This window comes from Artibeus jamaicensis, unplaced genomic scaffold (genome assembly GCF_021234435.1).
Source record: "Artibeus jamaicensis isolate MK-2021 breed Jamaican fruit bat unplaced genomic scaffold, CSHL_Jam_final contig_2002, whole genome shotgun sequence".
NCBI lineage: Eukaryota > Metazoa > Chordata > Mammalia > Chiroptera > Phyllostomidae > Artibeus > Artibeus jamaicensis.
The window spans coordinates 1,060,071-1,077,072 of record NW_026521408.1 but is presented as its reverse complement, the minus strand read 5'-3'; the positions used below and the strand labels follow the sequence as shown (position 1 = coordinate 1,077,072).

Below are 17,002 nucleotides of genomic sequence, written 5' to 3'. Positions count from 1 at the left end.
AACAGAACGAAGAAACACGAATTCAAAAAAGTGAGGAGAGGCTTAGGAACCTCTGGGACAACTTTAAACATTCCAACATCTGAATCATAGGGGTGCCAAAAGAAAAGAGGAAGAGCAAAAAATTGAAAACTCATTTGGAAAAATAATGAAGGAGAACTTCCCCAATCTGGCAAAGGAAATAGACTTCCAGGAAGTCCAGGAAGCTCAGAGAGTCCCATAGAAGCTGGACCCAAGGAAGAACACACCAAGGCACATTGTAATTACATTACCCAAGATTAAAATGAAGGAGAGAATTCTAGAAGCAGCAAGAAATAAGGGGACAATCACCTACAAAGGAGTTCCCATCAGACTGTCAGTGGATTTCTCAAAAGGGACCTTACAGGCAAGAAGGGGCTGGAAAGAAGTATTCCAAGTCATGAAATCCAAAGACCTACAACCAAGATTGCTCTATCCAGCAAGCAAAGCTTTCATTTAGAATGGAAGGGCAGATAAAGTGCTTCTCAGATAAGGTCAAATTCAAGGAGTTCATCATCATCACCAAGTCCTTATTATATGAAATGTTAAAGAAACTTATCTAAGAAAAAGAAGATAAAAAAGATGAACAGTGAAAAGGACAGCAAACTCACAGATATTAACAACCACACCTAAAACAAAAGCAAACTAAGAGGACAGCTAGATCAGGAGTGGACACATAGAAATGAAGATCTCAAGGAGGGTTAGCAACAGGGGAGTGGGAGGAGGAGAAGGGGGGAGAAGGTATAGAGAATGAGTAGCATAGACAGTAGGTAGAAAATAGATAGGGGGGAGGGCAAGAATAGTATGGGAAATATAGAATCTAAAGAACTTGTGACACATGGACATAAACTAAAGGGGGGGAATGGTGGGGGAGAGGGTGTGCAGGGTGGAGGGGAATGAGGGGGGGGAATGGGACAACTGTAATGGCATAATCAATAAAATATATTAAAAAGAAAAAAAGACAAGAAAAATGTGATAGAGAAAGAATTTGGCTTACCGGTATATCATATGTATGCATGTGTGCATGCATTTGTATGTGCGTTTATATGTGTCACAATATTTTTAAAAATCATTTTATAAATTATAAATTTTCTATTAAATAGAATTACCTTGCTCACAGAAGCTGTCTTATTCTCTATTACTTATGAGCTTCTTTAATAGCATATAGAATTTTGGCAGACATACTTATATTATCACTACTTCATGACGAACACCTGAAGTCTCAGGCATATAAGGATTCTGATAAAACATTTGAAAGTATGGTATATTTTTGGTAGGCTCCAAGTGAGTTATAGTGAAAACAAATGAAAGAGCTGACAGGTGATCATCGCAGTTGTTTGGGTGGTCAGTACAGTACTTGGAAAGAAATGTTTTATGATGTTAGGTATACCTTCAGTCTGGTTAGCAGTTTTGGAGACATGAGAAATTACAATTTGCTCACACAAAAAATTTTTTTTAAAGCTAGTGAAAAAGCTACTGTTAAGTCATGAGGTAATTTCTGGGCAAAGTTTCCAAAGAAAAAAGCCTTGAGGTTTGAAATATCAGATGGTACCAGGTGTCTAATCCGAAGTAATACATGGAGTACACAAGCCTCTTCTCATAACAAAGTCCTCATTTGTTTTGCATCTATTGTATATGAAAAAATGCCCTGGGTTCTTGTATCTTATAGTCACAACACTGACTGGCAGATATTATTATTTCCATTTTATACATGAAGAAACTGAGGCACAAAATAGTTAAATAACTACCCTAAGGTCACAGTGCTAGAAAAGAATGAGCAAGGACTCAGAGCTAAGCCTTCCAAACTTCAAATCCTTTGCTTTTTCAACAGTCCATACCTGCCTGCATTACAGCACAGTGGTTAAGAACCTGGTCTTCAGAAGAAATTCAGGCTGATGACAGGGTTCTGCCTTAGGGGAGACATGGGGGTGCAGTGGAGTGGGGCGGGGTGGGGCGGACTGGGTTGCTACCATCTCATTTTTACTGAGTATCTTTTCACTCTTTCCCACCCAATCTCTTTCAAACAATTGTGACTGTTCTAAGTTATACCTTAGAACTCAATCTTTCCATGTAATGCTTTGATTCCTGTTAAATGTAAAACACATGAACCAACGTTTAAATAATAATCGGTTGTTTACACCTTAGGAAAAAATATAACCTGGACCTTAGAATCAGTCCAAATTTGTGCTTTAGTGTATCATTTTATATATCTGAGCATCAGTATCCTCATCTGATGCGAATAAGGATCAGAGTGGGGCTGGGTGTAGAGGTCAAATAGATGCAAACTGGTATATACAGGGGCAGCATGCTCTTGCCCACCCCACTACACTTCATTTTCCCACATTAAGGCAATCACCAAATTTAACTTGCTTTTCTTCTGAAAGGACAGCAATGCCACAACACTGGACTCAGGTGTTCTTATTTTCCTAAGAGGTCTTCAGAGTTGTTCAATGCAATCATTAGTGTTAGAATAAGTTAATGAAGCCAATGGTGAGGGCAACTCTTAGAAAACAAATAGTTTTGGAAAATTGAGCACTTTCAGAGCTCTACCACCACATCTCCCCAATCTATGTGCATGTAATGTCATCTTCAACACATGTCTTTCATGTTCCATATCCATCAGCAAATCTCACTGGTTCTACCTTCAATCCTTTGATGACCCAATCACTTCTTACCACCCCACTACTACCATTTTGGTCCACGTCACCATCACCCTTAACTGAATTACTCATAGTCACCTATATTTGATACTGTGGCATGCCCCCAGCTGTCCGGTTCAGGACCAAGGCTGCAGGAAGTGTCACTTGCTGTGTCCGTCCCCAGTCAATGTCCTCTGCCAAAGATGAACTGCCTTAGGGTTATGATCCTGCCCCCAGGGGCAGCCACATGCAATGACTAATCCCTCTGGGGGACAAGGCCTGACCCCTCCTTGCCTCATTTCAGAACATCCCTGAAAGGCCAGCCTCAGGGCTCCCTCAGAGACTGAGGACTCTAATATGCCCATATTACAGTCCATGTCTCCTCTGCCAGGTCCTTCCTCCTGCACTCTCACATAGGTTTCACTCCAGAAAGTACTTCCCAACAACCTTTCTTAAAACAAATTTTCATCTAGAATCTGTTTTCTAGAGAACTTGACATATGGTGTCTCTAACCAGTCCTCTTCAGTCTGTTGTCAACACAGTGGCCAGCATGATCCCAGTCATGTCCTTCCTCTGCCAAACATATTTGAAAGGTTTCCATTTTACTCAGAGTTAAGGACAGTACATCCTGTGTCCTGATGTGAGCTCCCTCCCCACAACCCACTTCTCTAACCCAATCTCCCATCACACTTTCTTTTTCCACTGTGCTCTAGCCATAGTGAATTCCTTTGTGTTCCTTAACTACATCAGGCTTGCTCCCGCCACAGGACCTCTGTATGTACTGCTTCCTCTGTCCACATGGTTTAGTCCCTCACTTCCTACACATCTGTATCTGGGGGTCACCTTCTCAGTTAGGCTTTCCTTGGACATCCCATTTCTAAGTTGATACCCTTCCAACCTGTGCAGCTCCCATACCTTCCTGCCTTGATTTTTGTCTTTAGCACCTACCACCATTTAATATGGCGTGTATTTCATTTATTGATCATGTTTGTTGCCTGGTTCCCCAATGCAATGCATGTTCTGTGAGGGCACAGTTTTTATACTGTTGGTTGCTGTATGCCCAGAGCTTGGAACAGTCCCCAGCATGTAGTAGTAGGTGCTCAATGAGTAAACAAATTTTAGAAATGTACCTGTTCTGTTGAGTTCATGCTACTGTAATCCAGCACTCCTTTATGACTGACATCCATTTGGTTTAAGTATCATAAAACCACAATGAGCTCACCTGGGCTACAAAGTCTATTATTTTCCCCTTGACATGCAGGTCCTCAAGCGGAACTGAATTTCCACAGGTGTCCTGGAGACCAGCCTTGATGCTGCTAAAAGGTTCAGTGTCTGGTAACTGGTAATCTATACATTAAAAATATTAATGTTATTAGCTTTTAAAACCATCCCTTGAGCTCTCTATTTTTGTTATCTTGATCTTTAATCCTTCTCCTCCTTAGGAGAAATGGATTATGATATTCAGTAGTCAATTTTGAAAAGTCAGTGACTCCACATGAAAAGAATGGAGGCAACACTGTCAACAGACACTCTGCCTTTTAAATCTACAGATGCTGAGAGGTCATCTTGAAAACCCAGACTCATACTACTACCTGAAAGGCATATGTTTAAGCATACATACAAGTACACAAAGGTCTTAAGAATATCTGAATAAGAGTAGCTTAGGCTGACTCTACATATTTGCATGTCCTGGCTTGCAATTTTGAACTGGTAAGTCACTATTATTTATTGTACTATAAAAGCATACTGGAGAAATATGAGATTCCCTAGACTTTTGATCCAAGGAAAACTAAGTCAAACTCCTAATACATCGTATTGAAAAAATGTTCATGAACTTTACTGGATGGTATACAAAAATACAGATAAGGTTAGAGGTATAAATATGACCCCCCCAAGAAAAAATGGGAGTATTCTTCTTGAACATATATGAACTCATACATTTCTGATAAAAAATACTTTGACCACAGTTAAAAATGTTTGTATGTTTTTACAAGCTATTAATGAACATTACAGAAGTTCAGACTTATGATTTCCTAAGAAGCTATCATCCCCTCATTTATTTGTATGACTAATATAGAAGCTACACTTTACAATTTTGGGGGTGCCTTCACTTCTCCCATGCAGTCCTTATAGTAGCACTATGGTGTGGATATTGGTCTCATTTCCCGTAGAGAGAAGTCAACACCTGGAGACCTTATGTAATTTGTCACAGATCCCACAGTCTAGAATCCTGAACCCAGGTTTCCTGATTCTAAAGCGGTGTCTTCTGTCTGTCCTACCAGCCATACTACACTTTTTGCACAATGACATCTTAAATATTTCCCTGGGGTTTTGTGGCTAACCTGAGTGGATGAGTTCAGCTTTGGTGTATTAGTGAAGTAGTAATTTTGAGACCACTGAAACTCTCTCAAGCATTCTGGTTTTTATTTTCACAGAATATAAAAAGAAATAAAATATTTATATCTGCAGTCATACATAAGGTTACCAAACATGAATATAAATTCCACTGGAAATATAATATTGAGTTCTATAAATATCATGTTTAACAGCTTTCAAGAAAATTGTTGCCCTGGCTGGGTGGCTTGGTTGGTTGAAGTGTCATCCCATAGATTGAAAGGTTGTGGGTTCAATTCCCACTCATGGCACATACCCAAGTTGTGGGTTCCATCCCCAGTTATTATAATAATAAATGGAAGGAAACAGATTAATGCTTCTCTCACACTGATGTTTCTCTCTCTCTCTCACCACCTTCCTCTTTCTCTAAAATCAATAAACATATCCTCGGGTAAGGATTTAAAACAAAATACTCTTACCTTCAACCTTTGAAAAATTTGAAATCTCAGGTGTGTGTTCCTCTAATTCAGTATTGTTACAAGGATGAAAGTCCTTTACTTCATCTCCAGGTATACAAAATTTAATAATATATTTCATTTTAACTTGACTGGTTTTATATACAACAAATTCATCATCCTAGAGCAAACAGAAATAAGTGAAAAAAACCTTTATTGACATGTTTTCATAAAAGTAGAGTTTCATGTTTGCTAATTATTGAGTATGAAAATATTGAATTCAGATACCAGATATACAATAATTACTTAAATGTTAGCATATTTAATAAAAACAGCAGCCTCTCTGCCTGTTTCTTAATATAAATACCTCAAAGTCCGTGCTGTTGGTGGCTGTTTTACGGACCCCATGGACACTGTCATGACCTGGTGGTGCTTCTGTTAAGGAAAAGTCTTTCTTATGTAAGTCCATGCACTTCCCGAGGGCAACATCACAGACGACCAAGAGTCTTGTGCCATCTGTCTCTCCTGGGAGCGAGTACTTAATACTTGTACTGCATGTGAAAGGAAGGAAGTACAAATTTATAGTTCATAGTACCATGACAATAACATTATATATAGATATATAGATAGATAGATATGATATCTATCTATCATCTGAGAGATCATATGATAGATATCATATGATATCTATCTATCTATCTGAGATACTTTAAAAAAGACATTGCTGGTAGAATGTCCCAAATTTTACTGTTACTAATATATCTATGAGGATTCATTTAGAATTTATTTATTTATTTAAAAATTTGGAGAACTTCTGGTCAAGAGAGAGGTGTAGGTGAACATGGTTTCCTCTTTGTACAACCACAGTAAAAACTGCAACTAAACTACAAAACAACTATCACCAAGAACCATAAGAAAATTGAGCTGTATGGAAGTCCAACAACCAAGGAAATGGGGAAGTCACATTCATCCAGGCAGGTAGTGATACAGGGTGCAGCCAAGGGGGGGGGCCCAAAAAAAGATTTGGAATGGTGTCCAGAATTCAAAGTGTATAGGAATATTGGAGAGACATATAAGATGTCCTCACTGCCCCGCCCCCCACAGGGGGAAGGGACGAATGGAGCAGGGCCACTGAGAGCTATTTTGCATAGCAACAGTTTTGCAGCTAACCTCTGGAATGATTATTTAACATATCTATACCCTTTAACTGGTTTCATAGATATGTTAAATAGCTGTGGCCAAGTTTGGAGGCCAGGAAGAAGGGAGAAGGGCTTGGACTCAGGATGTAACGAGGGGCTGCACTCCTGAGAGTGAGGAGGCCTGTGTGAGAGCTTGGAAAAGACTGGCTCCAGGACATGAGGCAATAACTGCACAAATGAAAGAGAAAACCATGCAGCTTTGCCAGAATGGAGGTCCCTGCAGCCAGGTGAACTAGAAAGCCACATGCTTTTGGTGGAGTGAGAAACCCTGCAGCTTTGGTAGAAGAGGCCCACATAGCTTTGGGGTGCCCCCTTTGGCTGCGGGGCCTGGAAAGCAGGAGAGACATTGAGTGGAACTGGGTACAAAGGACTCTTGCCAGGGGACCATGAGAGGGTACCACTTTGGATTAACTAGAGAGAGATCCTGCCTGCATGGTGACACAGCTGACGGTGCCAGCGGCCTGCAACACAGATGTGTGTGCTCTTTTCCTGATTTATAGTACCCGGAGTTGGGACAGTGGGAGAAGGGAGCGCTGTGTGTGTAGGTGTATACCCTAAAGGACTTTGATATTTTAGTGGAGGCATTAGACCTGAATAGCATTAAATAAACATTTTGTTTCCTTTTCACAAATCTCTGGCATTGAGAGATGTCTTTCCAATTGGCGGCGGACAGAAGAGCCCAGTAGATATCAGTATTTTGTCCTTGGGAGGGGGCCCTGTTGTATAGCAGTTTTGGGCATCCCTAGGTGGGCCAAATACTGTATTGCCCCTTCCTCGGACCTCTTGTTCGGTAATAGTAGGAGGGGTGGAGAAGCAGAACTGCACAGAGAGGTAGAGATGTGGAATAGGCGATCCCACACCCACATGTGGTAGATAAAAATCAGGAAGGACACCTCAGGAGTGAGGAATCCCAGCCCCACACCAGGCCACAAAGCCCAGGGTTCCACTGCCAGGAAGATAAATCCCCATCATTTCTATCTGTAAAAACCAGTAGGGGTTGAGGCAGTAGAATAAACTGCAGGATTCTCAGGCATCTCCTCTTAAAGGATCTGCAATGGACTTACTACACAGACTCACTCCCTCTGGGCTCTAGTGCTGGAGCAGCAGCTGATAGGGCACCAGAGGCACAGAGGGAGAAATCAGTGTCGGGCAGTAGGGCAAGTGCTGGAGGACAGCTTCCTCCCAGGCAAAACTCCAGAGGCCAGGCAGCAGTCCCCTTCCTGAGCCCAACCCCACACAGAGCCACAGAGTAGGCCACACCATATGGGAAACTCCATCAACTTGTTTCACGTGGGTTGCCCAACCCTGATGAATACCTAAGGCTGTAGCCCATCTAACTTACTGGTGTGCTTTTCTACAATAGTCTGTGCTACTAAGACAGGGACTCAAAGCAGTTCTACCTACTACATAGAAACAAACACAAGGAGCCTGACCAAATGAGGAAACAAAGAAATAGGGCCCCAATGGAAGAACAGAACAGAACTCCAGAAAAAGAACTAAATAAAATGGAGATAAAGCAATCTACAGATGCAGAGCTCAAAAGACTGGTTATGGAGAAGGAAGATGGTGAAGAAGTGAATGGAAGTAACACTGACCTCTTCCCAGGACTAGTGTGGAATTACAACTCAATTGTGGAGAAACTACCCAGAACAAACAACTGAGCAACAGCACGTAACTTTGGACATACAGAACAAGCTTCTGCAGTACCAGTCTGTTAAGGAGTGTGGTGGAGACTCATTAAGGCTGACTCGGTGCCCACAGGTGGCAGCACCGGTGGGATAATTAAGCGGCCAATTGGATACCCTGAAGAAGACTGGGGTCTAAACCCTAAGCTAGGATTCCCAGCCTAGAACACCAGACCCCCAAATGTATAGTGATAACAACCAGTGAAAATGCAGCAGGACTGCTCTCTGCCAGTCATGGTCAGTTGGAGACACAAGGGCTGTTTAAAAGGGCCAACATATAAATTTTCATTCGCGGCTACTAACCGAGGGCTCAGGCAAAGGTAGGGGCAGGGTGGCCTGAAGAAACCTGAGAAACTGGGGACAGAAGCCTTGGGGAGAGAACTGAGAGAGGAGCTGCAGGGATGCTGGTGTTGAGTCATCCTCCCAAGAGGCAGCAGCCTTTATGCTCAGGCAGACCACTCCCCTCTGAGTGGCAGTAGCCTGAGTGGATACAATAGCTCTGACCCCAGGAGGGTCTCTGCCCTGGCCCTTTGGTGCTTAAGCCTGACTGCTGAGTTGACCAGATAAACAACCAAAGGAGACAGCCAGAGACAGTAGATCCCTGGAAAAGGTGGAGCAGAGTGAACTAGAGAGACTTGAAGAGACTCTGGGAATGGAGGCTTTGGGGAGAGAAATGAGAAAGTAGCCACTAGGATCTGGGATCTGATGCTGAGCCAACCCCCATACACAACAACCATCCTGCTCAGGCAAACCACTCCCCTCCAAGCAGCAGCAGCCTGAGAGGAAACAATAGCACCCACCCCAGGAGGGATTCCGCCAGCCCTATGGTGCTTAAACCAGACTGCTGAGTGCAGAGGGACCATATTAACAATTCAAGAAGACAGTCAGTGACAGCAATTCACTGAAAGTATTGAACAGGTTGCCTAAGGTCAGGTGGGGTCAACATCTGACATCACCAGAGGCAGACCCAGAAAGAAAAAAATAGTGGTAAATACGAAAGGCTATCAATACAAAGCCACTGTGGTCTTCTTCATGATTTGCCATGTTTTCTTTCCTGCATAGCTTTATAACATTCATTTCTTATTCAGCAACTTTGTATATAATGTCACTAGATTTTATACTATAGTGCATTTTAATTCACATATTTTGCCCCTCTCTTCCCTTAGCCCATCTTACTTTCCCCTTTCCTTGCAATATTCTCATTTCAAATTTGGTTTTCTCTCTATCTACAACTTGTTTCCATTCCACACTCTCACTATTTCTCCCCTGTCCAGACACTCAAAATGAATTCTCTTGTCAAGGGTCATTTCACATCCTTTTGCCCAGCTACTAAAATACCCATGTTCTCTCTACACCTGTAACAAACTTTGCTAGTTGGTTGTGGGTAGGGTGGTTGTTGTTGCATTGTTTTTACAAGGTTATCTCTAGAGCTTCATTTAATTCTGTATTTCGAATAACAAATTTTACTGGAAACCTCTCCCATCTTTTCTTTTTCTTCACTTAAATTTTAATTATGCCATCTTACCCTGTTTTTTTCCTTTTTTGTTTTTCTTTTATTTCTCTTTCATTCTGCCCTTTTATTTTTCTTTATTCTCCTTTTTTTGGTTTTCCTTTACATCCCAAATTTTCATTTTTCCCTCAGTCTAGTTTTTGTTCCTCATTGTGAGTATTCTCTCTCCCTTTATCATTATAAAATCACTTTCCATTCCTTTAAACACCTCTTGCACTTTTCTTTGTTTCTTATTTCCCCTCTTATTCCTATACCAACTATATTAATTTTGGCTTATTTGTTGTTGACAGTTCTCCAGTGGATCTTTCTCTCCAATTTGGCTCCTATATTTTTATTAATTATTTAATATTTTCTTCCTTTTTCTTTCTCTCTCACTTTGTTTTCTTTTATACTAGTTTAATTTCTGTTTAAACCTAATATTATACACTTCCCTTCTGACACTCTTCATTCCCTTTCTTTACTCATGAGGTAAACTTTACCTTCTCTCCTTCCATTGCTCCAACTCCCAACTCTTATTAATGCTCCTCCCTCACAAAATTATTTCTCTTTCAGTAGGTCATCCCATATCTACTCTCTTTTCTTACAATAGTCTTAATCTCATTACACCCTTACTAATACTGGATCATTTGCTATTGATAGTGGGATTGTGGGAGGGAGATATGTTTGTGGGTATGGGTTTGTTTCTTAGGCTCTGCAGTTTTGTTCATGCAGTGCTTGAAAAACAGCACACAAAATGTGGTGGGAGAAGTGAACCTCAGTCAACCAGTGTCAGGGAAAGACTCACGAAAGAATGACCCAACAATAATCAAAATCCAATTACAGCACAAAAGGCATAAAGGACATTCCAACAACATCAAGTTGATGTGATCAAGGAGACTGCATTACTGTATCTCACAGGCTTCCTATCACAGAAGTTCACACCACAAAGTCAGAAAGTAAAAGCAGATCAATTTAAGAAACAGAAGCAAACAAGAAGACTCCCACAAACAATGGAAGACAAAGAAACAAGCCCAAGTCTAAGCGATAGGAGGACTCCTCAGAAAGAATGCTAAATGAAATAGAGGCAATTCAACTATCAGATATTGAATTCAAAGCAATGGTTATCAGGAAGCTCAATGAGCTCATGGCGAATTACCAGAAACTACAAGGAAACTACAATAAACTCACTACAAACTATATCAACATGAAAAAAATAGAAACTATCAACAAGGGCCAAGAGGAAACGAAGAACACAATTTCTGAACTGAACAACACAGTAGAAAGAATCAAAATCGGGATTAATGAAGCAGAAGATCAGATCAGTGAGCTGGAGGACAACAGAGAAAAAAACTCCCCAAAAGAGCCAGATGAAGAAAAAAGAAAGAAAAAGAATGAAAAGGGAATAAAGAAAATGCAGGACAACATGAAACAAAATAATATCTGTATAATACAGATACCAGAAGGAGAAGTAGAGGAACAAGGAATGGAAAACCTGTTTGAAAAAGTAATGATGGAAAACATCCTTAATTTGACAAGAATAAAAGTCACATAACTCCAGAAATCACAGAGGGGCCAAATTAAGAGGAACCTAAAGAGGCCCACTCCAAGACATAATGTAATTAAAATGGCAAAATTCAAATTCAAAGTGAGAATCTTAAAGACGGCAAGAGAGAAACAGGAAGTAATACAAGGGAGGCCTGACAAGACTAGAAGATGACTTCTCAATGGAAATGCTCCAAGCCAGAAGGGAATGGCAAGGAATATTCCAAGTAATAAAAAACAAAGGCCTGAAACCAAGACTACTCTACCCAGCAGGGCTCTCAATTAAAATGGAAGGACAAATAAGGAGTTTTCCAGAAAACAGAAGCTTCAAAGAATATACCTCCTCCAATCCAGCTCTGTAAGAGATGCTAAAGGGACTATCTTCAGAAGAGGAAGAAAAGGAGTGAAAGGAACAAAGGTACATAGGGAGTAAAATGGCAATGAATAAGAACCTATGAATAATAACCTTAAACATAAATGAATCATATGCCCCAATCAAAAGACACAGAGTAGCTGAATGGATAAGAAATCATGACCCACACATATGATGCCTACAAGAGACCCACCTCAGGACAAAACACCTACGCAGACTAAAAGTGAAGGACTGGAAACAAATATGCCATGCAAATGAGCAGGAAAAAAAAAAAGGCAGGTAGTGATACTTATGTATCACAAAATAGACTTCAAAACAAAGGCCATAAAAAGAGACCCAGAAGGACACTTCATAATACTCAAGGTTAGAAACCACCAAGAACATATAAACATTATAAACATATATCCACTCAACACAGGAGCACCTAAATACATAAGGAAGATTTTGGGGGACTCAAGAAAGATATAACAGCAACACACTTATACTAGGAGATTTTAACACCCCACTGTTCAAAAATAGATAGATCTTCCAAACTAATATCAGCAAGAATATTGGAGAACTGAATGATACATTACATCGAATGTATCATTCTATACAGGACTTAACTGATGTATACAGAATCTTTCATCCCAAAGAAGAAAAATATACATTCTTTTCAAATGCACATGGGACATTTTCAAAGATAGACCATATGATAGGATACAAAACAAGCCTCAACAAATTCAAGAAAACTGAAATCATAGAAAGCATGTTCTCCTACCACAAGGGCTTGAAACTAGAAACCAACCCCAAAGAAAAAAATTCAAAAACACTCAAACTCATGGAGATTGAATAGCATGCTGTTAAACAATGAATGGGTTAAGAATGAGACCAAGGAAAAAATCAAAAAGTTTCTGGAAACAAATGGAAATGAACTCATAACAATCTAAAACTTGTGGGACACAGCAAAGGCAGTCCTGAGGGGGAAGTTCATAGGGATACAGGCCTGAATAAAAAAGCTAGAAACATTTTAAATAAATAACCTACCCCTACCCCTACAAGAACTCAAGCAACAACAAAGACAGCCCAGAGCAAGTACAAGGAAGGAAATGACCAAGATCAGAGCAGAATTAAACAACATAGAGACTAAAAGAACAATTCTAGAGATAAAGAGATCCAGGAGCTGGTTCTTTGAAAAGATGAACAAAATCAATAAGCCCTTAAGCAGACTCATCAAGAAAAAAAGAGAGAGGACCCAAATAAACACAATCAGACATGAAAGAGGAGAGATGACAACTGACACCACAGAAATAACAAAGGACTGTCAGAAATTACTACAAACAACTATATGACAAGAAATTTGAAAACCATGGTGAAATGGACAAACTTCTGGAAAAATATAATCTTCCAAAACTGAATGAAGAAGCAGAAAGCCTGAACAGACAGACCAATAACAGCTGACAAAATTGAAGCAGTAATCAAAAAACTCCCAGCACACCAAAGCCATGGACCAGACAGTTTCAAGGACAATTTTACAAAACACTTAAGAAAAAGCTGATCCCTATCCTTCACAGATTATTACAAAAGTCCCAAGAAGAGAGGACTCCCAAAATCTTTTTATGAAGCCAGCATCACCATGATCCCAAAACCAGACAAAGATATAATAAAGAAAGAAAACTACAGGCCAATATCACTGAACAACATAGAGACTAACATCCTCAACAAAATATTGGCAAACCACACCCAGCAATATGTTAAAAACATCATACACCATGACCAAGTGGGATTCATCCCAGGGATGCAAGAATGGTGCAATATTTGCAAATCAATAAACGTAATACATCACATAAACAAAAACAAAGACAAAAATCACCCGACTATATCAACAGATACAGAAAAGCATTTGATAAGATATAGCACCCATCTGTCATAAAAACACTCAGCAAAATGGCAAAAGAGGGAGCATTCCTCAACATAATAAAGGCCATATATGAGGACTTACAGCCAACATCACACTCAGTGGGCAAACACTGAAAGCTTTCCCACTAAGATCTGGAAAAAGTCAAGGGTGCCTGCTTTCACCACTTCTATTCAACATGGTGTTGGAAGTCCTAGCCACAGAAATCGGACAAGAAGAAATAAAAGGCATCCAAATTGGAAAGGAGGAAGCAAAACTGTCATTGTTTGCAGATGACATGATAGTGTACACAGAAAATCCTACAGACTCCACCAAAAAACTACTCTACTTAATAAGTGAATTTGGCAAAACAGAGACATACAAAGTCAATATTCAGAAATCAAAGGCATTTTTTGTACAGCAACAATAAAATATCAGAAACAGAAATCACAAAAAAATCCCATTTGCTATAGCCAACAAGGAAAATATACCTCGGAATAAACCTAGCCAAGGAGGTAAAATACCTGTACTCAGAAAACTACACAACGTGAAGAAAGAAATTAAAGAACACACAAACAAATGGAAGCATGTACCATGTTCATGGATTGGAAGAATTAACATCATCAAAATGTCCATACTACCCAAAGCAATTTATAAATTCAATGTAATCCCTATTAAAGTACCAATGACATATTTCACAGATAGAGAACAAACACTTCAGAACCATATGGAACCATAAAACACCCTGAATAGCTGCAGCAATTTTGAGAAAGAAGAACAAAGTAGGTGGGATCACCATACTTGACATCAAACTATATTACAAGGCCGCAGTAATCAAAACAGTCTGGTATTGGCATAAGAACAGACACACAGATCGATGGAACAGAATAGAGAGCCGAGAAATAAACCCAAGTTTTTATTGTCAATTAATATTTGACAAATTGTGAAGAAACATAAAATGGAATCAAAATAGTCTCTTCAACAAACAGTGTTGGGAGATCTGGACAGCTACATGCCAAAAAATGAAACTTGACCACCAACTTACACCATATGCAAAAATAAATTCAAGTTGGATAAAAAATTTAAATATAAGTCATAATGCGATAAAAGTACTACAGGAGAAGATAGGCAAGAAAATCTCAGATATTCCACACAGAAATATTTTCACTAATATGTCCCCTAGAAGAAGAGGTATAAAGAAAAGAATAAACAAATGGACTTCATCAAAACAAAAAGCTTCTGCATGGCTAATTAAAACATTAGCAAAATGAAAAAAGAACCAACTCTATAGGATAATATTTTTGCCAATGATATATCAGACAAGCATTTGATCTCCAAAATACATAAAGAACTCACATGACTCCACACCAGGAAGACAAACAATCCAATTAAAAAATGGGTGAACATACAAAGGGTCCAGAGACGTATGAAAAGATGCTCAGCATCACTAGCCATCAGAGAGATGCAAATTAAAACCACAATGAGATACAACATCACAGTGGTCAGAATGGCCATCATAAACAAATCAACAAACAACAAATGCTGGAGAGGATGTGGAGAAAAGGGAACCCTAGTGCACTGTTGGTGGGAATGCAAACTAGTGCAGCCTCTGTGATAAAGAGTAAGGAATTTCCTAAAAATAGAATTGCCTTTTGACCCAGCACTTCCACCACTGGGTTTATACCCTGAGAATCCTAAAATGGTAATTTAAAAGAACTTATGCACCCCAATGTTCATAGCAGCATGATTTACAGTAGCCAAGTGCTGGAAGCAGCCTAGGTGCCCACCAGTAAACGAGTGGATCAATAAATTATGGTACTGTTTCACAATGGAATACTATGCAGCAGGAAGAAAGAAGGAGCTCCTACTCTTCATGACAACATGGATGGAACCAGAAAGTATTATGCTCAGTGAAGTAAGCCAAGTAGTAAAAGACAAATACCATATGATTTCACCTATAAGTGGAACCTACTTAACAAAGCAAACTGGCAAGCAGAATATAGCCAGAGACATTGAAATTGACAACAAACTGACAGTAACCAGAGGGGAGGGGAGAGGGAAATAACATGGGAAAGAAAGGAAGGAGACATAAATGAACACATATGAGGGACCCATGAACAGAGCCAAGGGGGCATGGGATTGAGTGTGGGTAGAGTGGGGGAACGTGGTGGTGGGAAAATGGAGACAACTGTATTCAAACATCAATTTTTAAAGTTTAAAAAAACCACACTGGTTATTAGGATGCTCAAGGAACTCATTGGGTACTTCAACATGATAAAAAAGACCCAGGCACAAATGAAGATTACACTAAGTGAAATTTTAAAAAATTTACAGGGAACCAATAGTGGAATAGATGAAGCTGAGAATCAGTTCAATGATTTGGAACATAAGAAAGATAAAAGCATTCAATCAGGAGAACAAGAAGAAAAAACAACCCAAATACACAGGCATAGGTTAAGGAGCCTCTGGGACAACTTCAGACATACCAACATGGGTTGCTGGCCAGGTCCCCAGTAGGGGGTATGCGAGAGGCAACGACACATTGATGCCTGTTTCCCTCTCTTTCTCCTTCCCTTCTCCTCTCTCTAAAAATAAATGAATAAAATATGTTTTTAAAAAAGAAAGAGAAGCAGGTATCCATGAAGGAATTCCCATAAGACTGTCAGCTGATTTCTCAAAAGAAACCTTGTAAGCAAGAAGGGCTGGCAAGAAGTATTCAAAGTGATGAAAAGCAAGGACCTGCAATCTAGATTACTCTGTCCAGCAAAGCTATCATTTAGAATGGAAGGGCAGATAAAGTACTTCCCACACAAGGTAAAGCTAAAGAAGTTCATCATCACCAAGCCATTATTATCTGAAATGGAATAAATACTATTTAAGAAAAAGAAGATAAAAACATTGACCATTAAAATGGCAATAAATTCACAATTATCAACAATTAAGTGTTTTTTAAAAAAGATTTCATGTAGGAGACTTCCGCCAAGATGGCGGCATAGGTGGAGACCCCGTGCTTCCTCACACAACCAAGTTTAGAGACAACTGAATATTAGCACCAGAAAACACAGCCAGAACACAGAAAATTGAACTTTTCGGAAGTCTGTTAACAACAAATTCTTCAGCCTGACCGGTAAGAGGGGCGAAACCAGCAGCTGGCAGAGCAGGGTAGCACAGGAAAACTTGTTCAGACGGATTCAGGCGCGCGCGGAATCCAGGCGTAGGGTTGGACCTGGTGGGCAACTCAGCAAGCAATCGCAGGGAAACAGCGAGGGAGCAGGGCTGTGGGTTGACTGTGGTCGAGCATTCGTGTGTGGATAGACAAGCGAGGGAGTGGGCGATTGGACAAGAGCCAGCAGCCCCAGCAGCATGCAGCAGCGGAAGGCGCTGCCATTTCCCCG

At 40.0% G+C, this 17,002-nt stretch overlaps 1 protein-coding gene across 1 annotated transcript in view; it reads right to left on the bottom strand.

The window, feature by feature from the left end:
- Window positions 1–17,002, bottom strand: part of PARP4 (poly(ADP-ribose) polymerase family member 4) — a 136,716-nt gene that overhangs the window by 70,689 nt on the left and 49,025 nt on the right. The window contains exons 13-15 of the mRNA XM_037156956.2: window positions 5,811–5,994; window positions 5,468–5,624; window positions 3,877–4,001 (exon numbers count right to left, since the gene is read on the bottom strand). Coding sequence (XP_037012851.2) covers window positions 3,877–4,001; window positions 5,468–5,624; window positions 5,811–5,994 — 466 coding nt within the window. The remainder of the gene's footprint in view (window positions 1–3,876; window positions 4,002–5,467; window positions 5,625–5,810; window positions 5,995–17,002) is intronic.